The 12,521-nt window shown below is 51.7% G+C and overlaps 5 protein-coding genes across 5 annotated transcripts; 4 read left to right on the forward strand and 1 right to left on the reverse strand.

Annotated features, from left to right (window-relative positions):
* Window positions 1–409: 409 nt before the first annotated feature.
* Window positions 410–1,113, forward strand: BDZ99DRAFT_479614 (uncharacterized protein; the record flags this gene model as incomplete). Its single annotated transcript, XM_033722258.1, has 3 exons — window positions 410–438; window positions 621–760; window positions 830–1,113. 3 exons carry the CDS (start codon window positions 410–412, stop codon window positions 1,111–1,113), a joined length of 453 nt encoding a protein of 150 aa, XP_033573318.1.
* A 1,999-nt stretch (window positions 1,114–3,112) lies between these two features.
* On the forward strand, window positions 3,113–4,993 carry BDZ99DRAFT_479615 (uncharacterized protein; the record flags this gene model as incomplete). Its single annotated transcript, XM_033722259.1, has 1 exon — window positions 3,113–4,993. The coding sequence occupies one exon, from the start codon at window positions 3,113–3,115 to the stop codon at window positions 4,991–4,993; it is 1,881 nt and encodes a 626-aa protein (XP_033573319.1).
* An 813-nt stretch (window positions 4,994–5,806) lies between these two features.
* On the forward strand, window positions 5,807–7,254 carry BDZ99DRAFT_479616 (uncharacterized protein; the record flags this gene model as incomplete). The annotated part of the gene is made up of 2 exons (XM_033722260.1): window positions 5,807–6,276; window positions 6,354–7,254. The coding sequence occupies 2 exons, from the start codon at window positions 5,807–5,809 to the stop codon at window positions 7,252–7,254; spliced, it is 1,371 nt and encodes a 456-aa protein (XP_033573320.1).
* Window positions 7,255–9,776: 2,522 nt separating this feature from the next.
* On the forward strand, window positions 9,777–10,521 carry BDZ99DRAFT_523806 (uncharacterized protein; the record flags this gene model as incomplete). The annotated part of the gene is made up of 2 exons (XM_033725839.1): window positions 9,777–9,996; window positions 10,151–10,521. 2 exons carry the CDS (start codon window positions 9,777–9,779, stop codon window positions 10,519–10,521), a joined length of 591 nt encoding a protein of 196 aa, XP_033573321.1.
* Window positions 10,522–11,115: 594 nt separating this feature from the next.
* Window positions 11,116–12,066, reverse strand: BDZ99DRAFT_479618 (uncharacterized protein; the record flags this gene model as incomplete). Its single annotated transcript, XM_033722261.1, has 1 exon — window positions 11,116–12,066. The coding sequence occupies one exon, from the start codon at window positions 12,064–12,066 to the stop codon at window positions 11,116–11,118; it is 951 nt and encodes a 316-aa protein (XP_033573322.1).
* Window positions 12,067–12,521: the final 455 nt, after the last annotated feature.

The raw sequence follows: 12,521 nt of genomic DNA on the forward strand, positions 1-12,521 counted from the left end.
CGCTGGTGATGTAAATTCCTTATTGAGCACGAGCAGTCAAGCGAGTGAGTTTGATTGGTGGAACAATATTCATACGGGCCGGAGCTAGGCTTAATATAGGGGGGGGGCTAGGAAGAGAAAAGGGGGGGGCTATGGAGAGAAAGGGGGGGTGGTAATTAAGCTCGTCCATTAATATCGACCGCGGAACCTGAGATAGCCAGGGATTAATTAGTTCCCATCTAAATATAACCATGGTGGCCCGTGCAATAGTACCCAGCCACGTGTCAGTCTTCAGCTTAGCCTTTAGCGGCTTGGCGGCCGGCTTAGCGCGAAAACCCCACAATCCTCCCTCTCGCCATCCACGTCATTTCAACAAGTGAATGGATATTTTCTTTGAAGCATCGACTAGCACTTGGACTACGGGTTGGTAATGCCTAAAGCAGCGCGAGATCGCATCAGGTATCCTGGTGGAAGGGTTTCCCACGAGTTTGGTGTTCTCCTTCGGAAGACGACGAAATTCGGGCTCAACCTCTCGTCGAAAACATTCTGAACGATGTGGGCGACCTTATCGACAGTATCGAAGGTGCAGATCGGCGAGACTACTCTCATATCGAATGGAATCAGCTTACTGGACTATGAAGCGTCATATCTCAGGCTCCAAGCCCTACTGCAATCGCGGACTTTGTCGTAGATAAGGCCAATCCTATCTCAGCTGCATATTCCGGCGCTGTGAGGCGGCGCCGTCAGAAAATACCCAAAGCCAGAGTTGACCTAGCTGCTTGTAAGTAATATGCGAGTCCCAATATTGATGAAAAATGGATTTGAGGCTGAAAATTACGGCCTTCCACAGCTCGCGAGCTTTCTGAGCTTTACTGGGTTATTAGTGACATGTTCCCCAGCAAAACCTCAGCGAAAGACGTTCTGGAGAAATCACTCCAGGATACGAAGTCATTCCAAGACCTGATTGACCTTTTGGAACAACATTCTTCGAAGGTGGTCTCAAGTTATGATGCGATCTATCCTCGCGAGCCTCCTCATTTAACCAGCCTTGGTCATCTCGACCCCACGACTATACAACCACTCCAAGGCGCAGCATTTTGGGAAAAATTGAAGCGCAAACTTTCAAGTTCATAAGTGGCTGAAGCGCATGGCCAAACGGTACTCCCGAGGACATGAATGCCACAGTGGACGGGAGTGACGAAACAGCACAACAGTGAGATGAAACCACATGGCGGTGGTGTGAAGCTTCGACAGAGCCACTGGAGTATTCCAGGTGGCCTATCGCAACTAGGTGGACCTCTAGTCGAGGCTGCGTATATCCACGCGAGGCAGTGGTGCAGTTGATATGGCGAGTTTCGCAAGGAGCTCGCTGGCGAAGTTGCTCAAGTTGAAAAGTGAGCTGCGCGGTTACCGCGAAGCTAATTTAGAAGTACTGTACTCTTAACAGCAAAAATGTGGAAGTGAAAGAAGCAACGAGCCATGTTAGACTTTAGCCCGAGTGAACGCGATGCTAATTTCTGGTGAGTGTTAGGGACTGCGCCGCGACTGGACATCCTCGTTTCTGCTAGGGCACCATATGATCTAGGTCGATCCGTATAGAAAGTTCGTGCCAGCACTTAGTTGGCTCGTTCCATCATAGCGAGCGTCGTGATGATGGTGGGATAGGGACGAGCAGCTCTATTGTAAACGGTACGCAACAATAAACCCGTGCGCTGGAATCTAAAACTAGACAGCACGTGATAGCGATAGATATCCCAAGAACAACGCCACATTTCAAGTCAATCTGGCATAGTCTAAAATATAATACAGCGCACGTAAGCGCACCAGCTCGTTCCGCCAAGACGCATAGCAAATCACTCCAGACGGAGAAAACCGGAGTGCCTGATTCCAAAGGCTGGGTATCTGCAAGATAGAAAAGTTATCTTATTTTTTAATGGAACTATCACCATAAAGCCCCGAAACCTAGGAATGTATTGATAGCCGTAGTAGAGCAGGGGTATAAAGATAAAGCGGATGCAGGCGCTATAAACGGAACGATCAACAGCCAAAAACGGTTTCCCAGTTCTAAACAGCGATTCGGATAAGGTAGCAGTGCAAATCAGACTGCATCTTGACTCCCTAACTGCTGACTAGCTGGGCTTCTACTCACAGTGGTGTCGAGTGAGCAAGATTAGAGCCACGCGGTGATGACTACGTGTGCCCGGACTTATGACCTACCTAGTACTGAGTCCTAAAACATAAGTTTGGGCACTGTCTTACCACTGCATGGAGTACCCCTATGGGCTTTCAGAATGCCAAAAACGATGTCAATGACGATGCTGTGGGCATTGGGCAGCCTTTTTACTGGCTGGATACACTCTAACTGGGCTTCTCCTCACAGTGGTGTCGAGTAAGCAAGATTGAAGCCAAGCAGTGATGAATGCGTGTACCCAGACTTATGGCCTAGTACTGAGTCCTGCAGCATAACTTTTGGCACTGTCTTACTACTGCTTGGGCTACTCCTATGGGCTTTTCCTAACTCCGAACACAATGTCAATGACGATACAATGGGTATTGGGCAGCCTTACTGGCTGGATACACGCCAACTGGGCTTCTCCTCACAGTGGTGTCGGGTGAGCAAGATATGAGTAGGTCGAACAGGATATTCTGCTTGGGTAAAAGAGGGACTATAGAGTCCTATCTACGAGATAGGCAGTTTAAATCAGCCTCCAAGCCGTCCACCTCTGCGAAGTCCATCGCCGGGTCCAACCTGCTTCAGGTGACTGAGCACACGGCCAATCGGAACGCCTGCACATGCTCAATTGAGTAGACCTGGAGATAAGTTCTCTGAGGAGGGGCCAAGACGTAGTGAGTATGAGAACAGAGATAAGTACGCTTTACCTCATATGATACAACTACGTATGAGAGAAAAGTAGGCACTTCTTCTCCCATAAGTGTATACCCTTACCTAATCTCCGGAGGCTGTCTTCGTTTCTGCATTGGACGCTTTGCCGATGCAGACCGCTTCTCCTAGAGATGACTAACCGCTCACGTGGCTAGTCTCGACCGTCTCGACGGCATAACCTCCAGCAACCGCCGACGCTCATCCACCCGACCTGCACATCCTCACACGAACTTCCAACAAGTACCAGCCATGGAGCTCGCCAGGTCCACGGAGCAGTACACCCCAGCACAGCCATGCTACAAGACTTCGGAGGAGGAGAGGGCGCGCGCGTGCGACCCGGAGCAATGGAGGGAGCTCATAGGGCTCATCATCACCGACGGCATGGACGCACAGGAGCACACCGTTGACAAAGTGCCCATCATACTTGGAAAGTTGGGTATTGGTCGATACGTCCTGCAGTCCAGCTCCGCGCCGCAGCAGCCCCCTTCCACGGCAGCGGGTGGTCAACCTTCTACTTCGGCGACGATAGCTCACCCTCAGAGTGAGTATAATGGTGCGAGAGAAGCGATACAAACAGCTTTACAGCAGCTTTCCGGCTCAGGGCAGCAACACCCTTCGTCCACCGCGACCGATAACGGCACACCCACTTCAACGCTGGTAGACTATATTCCCAAGTCACAAGGCAACAGATGGACCAAAAAGCCGGCTGTGCCTAGCCCTGACATGGACGTTGTCAATATCGCGGAAGCAATGTTCAGACACCCCTTCAACAAAGAGTCGCCGGAACACGTTATTCAAGATTTGATGGCCGGGGATGCCACCGTGTTGGCAGACTACAAAGCCCGCCTGCAAAAGGTACTCGATTACGTACCACATCTCCAACGCCGCGCCACTTTCTGCCTCATCTTCGTATTCTTCACTCCAGACGAGATACTCGCGAGCGTCACGCAAGCCGGGTTCCCCATCTCTATGGATGGGATCAAGGGCAGGATCAAGACCTACCTTAACACCATCACACCGCCCTCGGACTACCCGATGTTGTGGAAAACTTTGTCAGAGCTTAACGATAACATTCGCAAGAGAATATCGATCCCAAGCACACCGGCGCCTTTCAATCTTGTTCCTAGGGGCACCGCCGAGGGTGGTCTGGCTGTGCCTGCTCTGGCTGCGCCTGCTTCGCCAATTGCAGGTCCCTCTGCAGAAATGGCCGGCGATCAGGGACATCATCAAGATCCCGAACCCTCATTCTCCGCTACGCATCCAAGGCGGCCAAGACTGGACGAGGCGATCCTGGGAGCTGAAATGCCACATGCTTCAGGTTCCACCGCGCCGATCGACCCGGTCACTGGTATGCTCGACAGAGCGGTGTCTCCAGCTCCGCCGCAGCTAAATAGCATGGCTCGCATGATCCTCCAAATCATTGGCTACGGACTCTCCGTCGAGGAAAACAGGATCAAGAACTTGCCAGAAGCGAGCTCAACGGGAGGGATTGGTCACTACAAAGTTGCGAATGGGGCGAAATCACTACAAAAAGCTGTTGTGGACATCATGCTCAACTACTCACCCCCTGCCGGAGGGGAGGTTATGCTTACCTTTGTTCCGTCCAGCTTTGCGCAAAACGGCTCGGAGACAGAGCCCGTTTACACACCTTTCTTAGCCTCGAACCTCGCACAAGCTCTGAAGAATCACCTGTTTGAAATTCCGAAGGAACAGTTGGCGGACAGTTTGGCCGCTATACCTTTGGACAGACAACTTATGAGCAAGTACAAGGGCCAGACTATGCCGATCCTTCGCTACGCGCCTCATCTACATACGAACGTGACTCTTCTTCTTCTCCTTCTATTCCACACTGAAAAGGAGATCGTGGACGCCAACCACCATCTCGGATGCATGATCACCATTGAGGATGTTGACGGTCGAGTTGATCAGGCATTCCGCAACGTCTTCGGAGCTGATATCTCGTCCAAGAAGGCGGTTTTCCTGATGCAGGCAACGAAGGTGCGGTGGTTGGCAGGCCTGGCCGATCAAGAGCGCCGCCGAACACTGCAAGTTTCTTCCAACCTCCTAGAGAATCGAAATACACGGGACGGAGAGAATGGAGCGGAGGGTAGTGGACCTGTCCAGGAGTAGGTAGATTTTTCTCGAATACCCAAAAGCCATGCCGTACTGCGCTGGAGATGCATGAGTAAGGCTGATTGTTCTCATGTGCAGGTTGAGATGGGGGTATGTCATCATACCGAACGATATCGGGGGTTCATAGGTACTTCACAGAGACTAATAATTAGAGAGCTTCAACTCTATACTTCCTACGAGGCTTTTCAAAGAACGGATATACTCACACACAGACTTGGACGTGATTATATGCACTCGCTTCTAAAACCAGGGATCTGTCCCGCTTTCATGGTTTCTGATAATTTCTTGCAAATGACGGCGATAACTGTTGATGACGCTCCCATATATGCTGCTCGGGTATCTCGTTTTAATATCTGGCAATGCCCAGCGGCGGCCCAGAGCAGATGCGACCTTCTCCAGGTACTGCTCCAGACCGAAGGCATGCAGAACTTTGCTCTTCGTCGCGCGCATTATCTCCTTGACCAATATTCGGCCACAACTCAGCACTCGGTGCTTGATAAGATTTCTTGAGGATGCCACTGTCCGAGAAATTGAGTAAACTTTCACGAACGGCGACACAGACTTTCGCAGCGGCGGCGCACTGACATTCACGACGGTGGAATGCCTCTCTTCGCGCGTAGTCACTTCAAAAACGCTTCGCCATCGACCTATAAAAGTCTCTGTATTTCCAAGGTCAAGTCTACAACACGCCTCTAATCAACCACACCCACCACGCGCCACCATCGCCGCCTGCTTACTACACCGCAACACGACCCACCACCACAGCTTTCCAGTACCATTCCAAAACCGGCCTTTGCCAGGTCCTTTGCCATGGGTGCTGCTATGCCAGCGGATCGTAAGGGGAAGCGCTGCACTCCTGCGCTTGCCCATGATCCCGTAGCACCACTCCAAGCCATCGCGACCAGCCCTGCGATAGATGCAAGTCCCCGTCACGAGACCGCTTCTGTGTCCCAGTCAGCCTACACCGATGCTTCTACAGCTAGTGCTCAGCACTTTGACTATGCGCCTGTTGTTCTGCGAGTTGCTGTGCCCACACAAGCTGTCACTGACGCAAGTGTCGCTGCAACCATGCAGTCTCATCACGACTCCAACTCGTATACTCCGCAGACCTCACATGCAATAGCCCCTTCGAATGCTCCAGCTCCCACTACGAACGGGGCGTCTACCGCAATCCTGTCCATTCCGCTATTTTCCGCAGCCGAACAATCCACAGCGCGAGACGCAAAAGAAGTGCCTCTGAGGGCCTTCCATGCCGGCAAGAAGTCCGGAGAACAACAAACGTAGAAACATCGCAAACTCCAAAAAAGGGCCTCGGACACTACCGATACGCGAAGACCCCAAGCGAGATGATTCGTAGGCCGATCCATACCAACCCGCCCACTATATACGAGGCGCCCACGACGATCTTCGTCCCGACTAAGCAGAAAGTGGACGATCCGAAGCGACCTCTTCAGCCTATTTTGAATTCGGCTATCGCGGGGGCTTTCAGCCCACACCCTTTCAGGCACAAGTCGGCGCAGCGCATCGTTGATGATGTTCTTTCTGGGGACGCGGAGATTCTGAGGGAGTGCAAACGGGCTATGGAGGGTGTTCTTCGATCTACGCCACATTTGCACTCCAACGCTACGTTTGTGCTCCTGTTGATGTTCTATACACCAGGAGAAATGGGACGTGAGGAGCGCAAGTTGGGAAGTGTAGTAGAAAATAAAGCGGTGGCTAGACGGCTCACCGCATCCATAGAGCGGATCAATATGTCAAAGGCCAAATATGTTCTTAATCGAGAGAAGGCGCTTGTCAGGCTCACAGCAACTCCGGTTAGGGAGTTTGTCAACAGCTTGGGTCCACTGCCAACAGCTGCTGTGGAGGATGAGTCTGAGGAGTATTATTCCGAGGAGGATGAACCTGGGGAGGATGAGATTGAGGAGAATGGGTTTGTGGAGGATGCGGATAACGATGAACTCGCGATGATGCTTCAGGAGCAGCTCGAGCAGAGCTCTATGCCTTGGGAGGGTGATGATGAAGATAGACTCACGGGTATGCCCATGGGGCAGCTCGGGGAGGATTCTAACGCCAGACAGCTGGAAAACTCCAGGAATGATGACCTTGAAAACCTGTCAATGCAGGCCATCTGCTCCACCCCCTCATTTCCCGCACCACCGGACAACTCCTCAATGAAGCGCAAGCGAGACGATACTGAGGAGATCGAGTTGGGAGCAAACGAAGAGAATTCAGCGAGTGAAAAGGCGAAGACGTGCTGATGACTATTGGCCCTCCGGGAAGCTATATGTCCTGCTGTGTGCCTAGGATCGTAGCGTCGATATCTTATGGGCACAGCAGAACGTTGTTTCCAACAGATCAGTCTGAAGGTGTTTACATCGGGCGCCAGGGGTGAGGCTACGGACTGACATCTATGATGGCGGGCGCTATGGCGGACAAAACGCCATGCACGGATTGCGAGGTGGAATTGATTCATGCTAGCGGCAAACTAGTACACCTTTCTTTGTCGACTTTCTAGTCACATTTCAATGGCGCTTCTTTCATGATAGAATGACTAGTATTTTCAAGTATCAGCAATTAATGAATCAGAGGACCCGTAGCCCGTTTCATAGAGCATATGTTGATTTAGTGAAGCGACCCACAGACCCTTTGTTCCTAATGTATTAAGGAGATATTATTGTACATAGAGTGTTACTGGGCTAGATTCAGACCCGTTTGAATGATGAAAAATAAGCTCGTAGTCGCTTCGTGGAGTCTCGTGAAACTGACAACTAGAATTTCGGGTATTGGTGCCTTCAGCTACAGACTTCTGTGCATCATTTATCGTCACAGAATAAGGAGTTATAGGCCGTGTAAGTGTTGCATTGGATGATGATGATAGAGAAGAGAGAGGTCTCGAGAAAGGTGATGCTATATACAGAGTGATGTGACAATTTATGCTGTAGGCGAACTCAAGGCGGTTCATGTTTTACGGTAAAGAGACTTTTCCCAGCCAAGACCATCGTTTCAAATAGCACTTCCACAAACGCATGGCCCCTCCTCACCTCGGCGCCTGTGTTGAGGAACAAGGCGAACGAGTCGCTTTAATATGTACCCACCGCAGGTGATGGGCGAACCGTCCAGGGCGAAAGGACCACCACGCGTTGAAGAACAAGGCAAATGAGTCACTTTAGTTGTACCCGCTGTAGGTATCTGGTCAACTACCCATTCTGAATTTCCATTCCAAGTTCTCAGAGTGTATCGGGGATAGTTGGTGAAGCTGATGTCGTTGGCCAACGGGCTCAGAACCATTGACTTGATCTCGGTGTTTGCCAGCTCTGAAAATGTGGTCATCATCGCCTCTACCATCGCGGGGTTTGTAGCCATTTGAGGTTTGGTGATGAGATCCCCACCGGCCAAGACATACCTGATAGTGTATATGAGGGTAGCCGCCGCAGCTGGAGTGGCAGGAATCATCAGTGGCTCTCCAGAAGAGATATTGTCGATGGACCTGCCAGTAGCGTCAATGGCAAAGTTCTTCTGTCGGGTCCAAAGCGTCTGAGCCAGCTTCCCCTAGGTGTTGAACTCCACTCTCAGCATTGATGGTCGTGAACTAGACGGTGATGGTGGTGGTGCTTTCATTAGGCGTGTGTTGGGGCAAAAGGCCACGACGCCGGGTCCTAAATACCGCTTACTAACATACACAAATGCAGCAGCTTGCCAGCCTCTGTAAAACCCTAAAAAACCTAGGTATCCCTAGGAAAATAATAGAGAAAGAGCATCTAGACACGCCTACTACCTGCCTTCCATGCCTGCCTGTCGTCATGCCTGCCATGCCCTGTCTCCCTTCTCCCTTGTGTATGCTATATGCGACTGAGAGTGTCCTGATCCAGCTCGGGCGGTTGTTAGGCCACCTTCTAAGCTGATTGTTCTGTGTCTGGGATACCTTCTCCCTAATGTAATGCTGATGCTGCGTCGCTGCTCTTGGCGTTACCGCCTATGTAGTATTGACTTACGGCAAGTCATAGCTATTTTAGAGGACAGGCCCTTGTAGGATGCGTCCGCCTGAATTTTGTCTTCCCCTAGGTCCTCTCGCCTAGCCGTAGCTAGAGAGCCGCCCTTCGCTGTCAGCTGCACTGTAGTAGGTACCCGCAGGTGCTATATTGCTACATACTATGCGGGTATACTGATAGGGAGTCAGGACAAAGCCTATAGGACAACCGGCGATCAGACGTTGACAACATGTTCTAGAGCGCTGGCAACGACGATTCCGGGGTTCCAATGTGTCTGATTGTGTGCGTGTCTTGCAACACAGCGTGTATCAAGATGGCATCGAGATAGACGCTGCATAGCAGTGTGGTAATGGCCCTATAATGGAGTGTGTGTGTTGTGGCCTGCAAAATAGCCTCTTTTTGCTAAACAGGCGAGACGCCTACCCAACCGCATTGTGAGACTCTCGGTCAAGTCCTAATCAGCTCAGTAGGGCTTAAGAGTTGATTGCTGCCATGAAAAGAGTCTGATAAGTGGTGGATTCCGAGAGATGAGTTCCATTGTTGCGTCGTGTTTTTCGTCGTGAACCAGACCAATCGAATAAGGTGATGGCTCCGCTAGTGATCTTCCCGTCCGTCATTGGTAGCGAGAATGATGAGACGGTTCGCTGCGCTCGTGGCGGGGTGCCTGCAGGATCAGTTTGGGCGGTATCAACGAGTCCTTCCGCCTAAGCTTAGTGCTGGAATGCATCAGTGCTACAAACCATTGGTCCGGCGCGGCGTCCACCGCATTGCTGGCGGAGGCAGCAGCTTTAATGGAAAAAGAGAAGGAAGCATACCCGGTCAAGAACTGGCTCATGAAGTACGAAGATCACTCAGAAGACCAGGCAACGGATGACGGTATCGCCTCTCGAGACCGCGTCTCCTATGGCCCCGACGACCTCCAGTTGTACACAGACAAAGCCAAGAGCGCAGACGACTTGGCTGTCTCCGTGGAGGCCTGTTCCGAAGACGGGTTTATGACGTTGCGGGAATGTGCATTCCATCATTTGGCGCTTCCTCGCGCTGTCAGACGCGAAGCCTAGGAGGTATGTGGCGCGACCTCACCCAAGTCGAGGTCATTACGAAGCGCAACCTCGCCCACTTCAACCACCAAGTCAACATACTTCGTTACTAACAAATAGCGCAGTTTCCTTCCAGATCGACAACCCTCCACCTACACTCGAGCTTTCAGCCTTTGGTGGGGATGCCGTATTCTCTCTTCTGAAGCTGGAGGACGGCGCGACAACGATCTGGCGTGAGGCCACTCCAACAGAACGCTCCACGCTAGACCTCGAACAGTTCCCGCTACAGCACACGATATTCTTTGATCACTACCTCGTCCTTGGAGCGGCTTGGTTGAAGAAACGTCGTGCCGACCGAGGCACAATCCTGACAAGTCGCCAAATCGGAGGATTAATCGTCGCGACCAGCTACTACAAGAGGCCTTCGAGCAGGAGCAAGGCGAACCATCCTACATTCAACCGTTTCGCGGACGAACACGGAATCGGTACTAGGTAGGTCATAATCTGAGCACACGCATTCGTCACTGCTTGCCTCCAATCTTGCTCACTCGACGCCACTGCGAGGAGTAGCCCAGCTCATCAGCAGCCACTGAGTCAAGAAGCCGTGCAATTTGAGCTGCATGAAACTTGACATTACGCCTAGCGTTTTCAAATTCCATCAGGGTACCCCCAACAGTGGTGAGCGGGTGCACAGACTTAGATATGGCCTACCTCTTCGAAGGCTCGAAGCGAAGAGGGGTAATCAAACAGGCTCACAGCTTAGACATCATGGGGATAAAAGTTGTACTGTTTAGTAGTTTATGCACCAAAATTCAGATAATATCAAATAACATGTGGTGACGAGTTGCTGACAACGTCTGTAGTTGACTTGACATGCCTATTTGGGAGTTATCCAGTGACATAGTGTACAAGCCCTTTCCCTCATCTAGTACCACCCTTTCATCCCTATAGACACAGACATCTCTTCTTCTCGAATAACCTTCCATCGTCCCTTTCTGGAGCCCCCCTGGGTCCTTCGTACGCCTTGCTGTCTATACCATGCAGATCTAGCCATGCTTGGACGTCAAGCGATTGTCCGAAAGATTGTGGCTTAGAACCAGTTTCGAGGGATCTCTTCGCTCTGAGCCAAGGTCTGAAGCGACTGGGGGTCAAGAGGAGCCGGTATCGTATCGTCTTGTAGCCTCTTCCTCATACGATACGCCCCCTCCAACAGAGTTTGCTGCTCTTTCCGCACGTCGTCTTTGTCAAGTATCATCCGCAGCGAGCCTTCTATCCGATTGTAGATTCCAGATTGAGCAATGCCGTTCCCGAACAAACTGACAGCTTGCGCAATCTCGTCAGCACTGTGGTAGAGAAGAACGAGGCACAAGGTGGCGCCTTTGAGCAATAGGTGGGGGGCGCTGTGCAGCATCTTCCGAAAGCGCGCCTCGTGTTTCCTCAACGCAGCAGAGTCTCTGCATAACAGGTCCGCGAGGAAGTTTCCGGGCGATGTGTCGTTGAAAGGATGTTTCTTGATTGCACGGGCTACGTCTCCTGCTGCAATAGGGGCCAGGTTGATGGCTCCCGGCGACCTCGCGAACTCCATCATGGGCATAGGCGGAGTGGAGAAGTGCACAATGCCATCCACGATCCGTCGAGTGCGAGGCAACCCCACCGCCCAGTCCCGAATAGCCTCCGAAGGACCCCTAGGATCGCCGCCGATCATTCTGTAGTATCCTCCGCCGCGTACGCCATGTTGGAGATGGCACAGGTCGTTCTCATTGTGGTCAAGGCCCCACTTGATAATATGCGCGAGCAGGACAACTAGTCTCTCCGGGTCTCGGAAGTCTTCCTTCTCTTCGGCAGTGTAGTGGGTCTTTCGCTCGTCCCCGTAGCCTGGCTGTTTTGTAGTTTCTCCCGTAGCCGTAGCGGCTCCTAGTATGGTTAGCGGACCATTTATTTCATGGCGGGTTGGACTCTGCGGACCATCTGTGACTTTGCTGGCCTGCTCTGCCGACGCGTCGGGCTGCACAGAGGCGGACGCCATGTCAGTGCCAGACATTGCGGAGGTGGTTGGCGCTGTTGTAGATCGTGTCTACGAGGCTTTGCTGTAGCGACAAGGGTTTGGCATCCTGGACATCGGTATGGCTGTATAATCGTTGGTGTGGGTCGTGCAAGCAGAGAAAATCTGGAGCTGATCGTGGATTTTGATATTAGCCATGCCATTCAAGATTTCAAAGGAGGTAAGAAGCAAAGAATGAAACTCGCAATGAGGGCCTCTCACACAAGCTACATGTACCAACCTTCGAATCGTACGGAGTTCTAGTAGCTGGAGCGCACTTGCGCGGTGCGAAGTGTTGCGGGACACAAGGGGTCTGAACGGCCGAGATGGAGTTCTGTCAGTGATGCGCAGTACGAGGATCTGTTGACAAGAGCTGTTTCCCAAGGTGTGATCCTAAGGCCAAGGAGGCATTCAATCGCCTCGCTAATTTAAAATCTGTTCAGGAGAAATGACGA

Source organism: Mytilinidion resinicola (assembly GCF_010093595.1).
Source record: "Mytilinidion resinicola strain CBS 304.34 unplaced genomic scaffold BDZ99scaffold_16, whole genome shotgun sequence".
Classification (NCBI taxonomy): domain Eukaryota; kingdom Fungi; phylum Ascomycota; class Dothideomycetes; order Mytilinidiales; family Mytilinidiaceae; genus Mytilinidion; species Mytilinidion resinicola.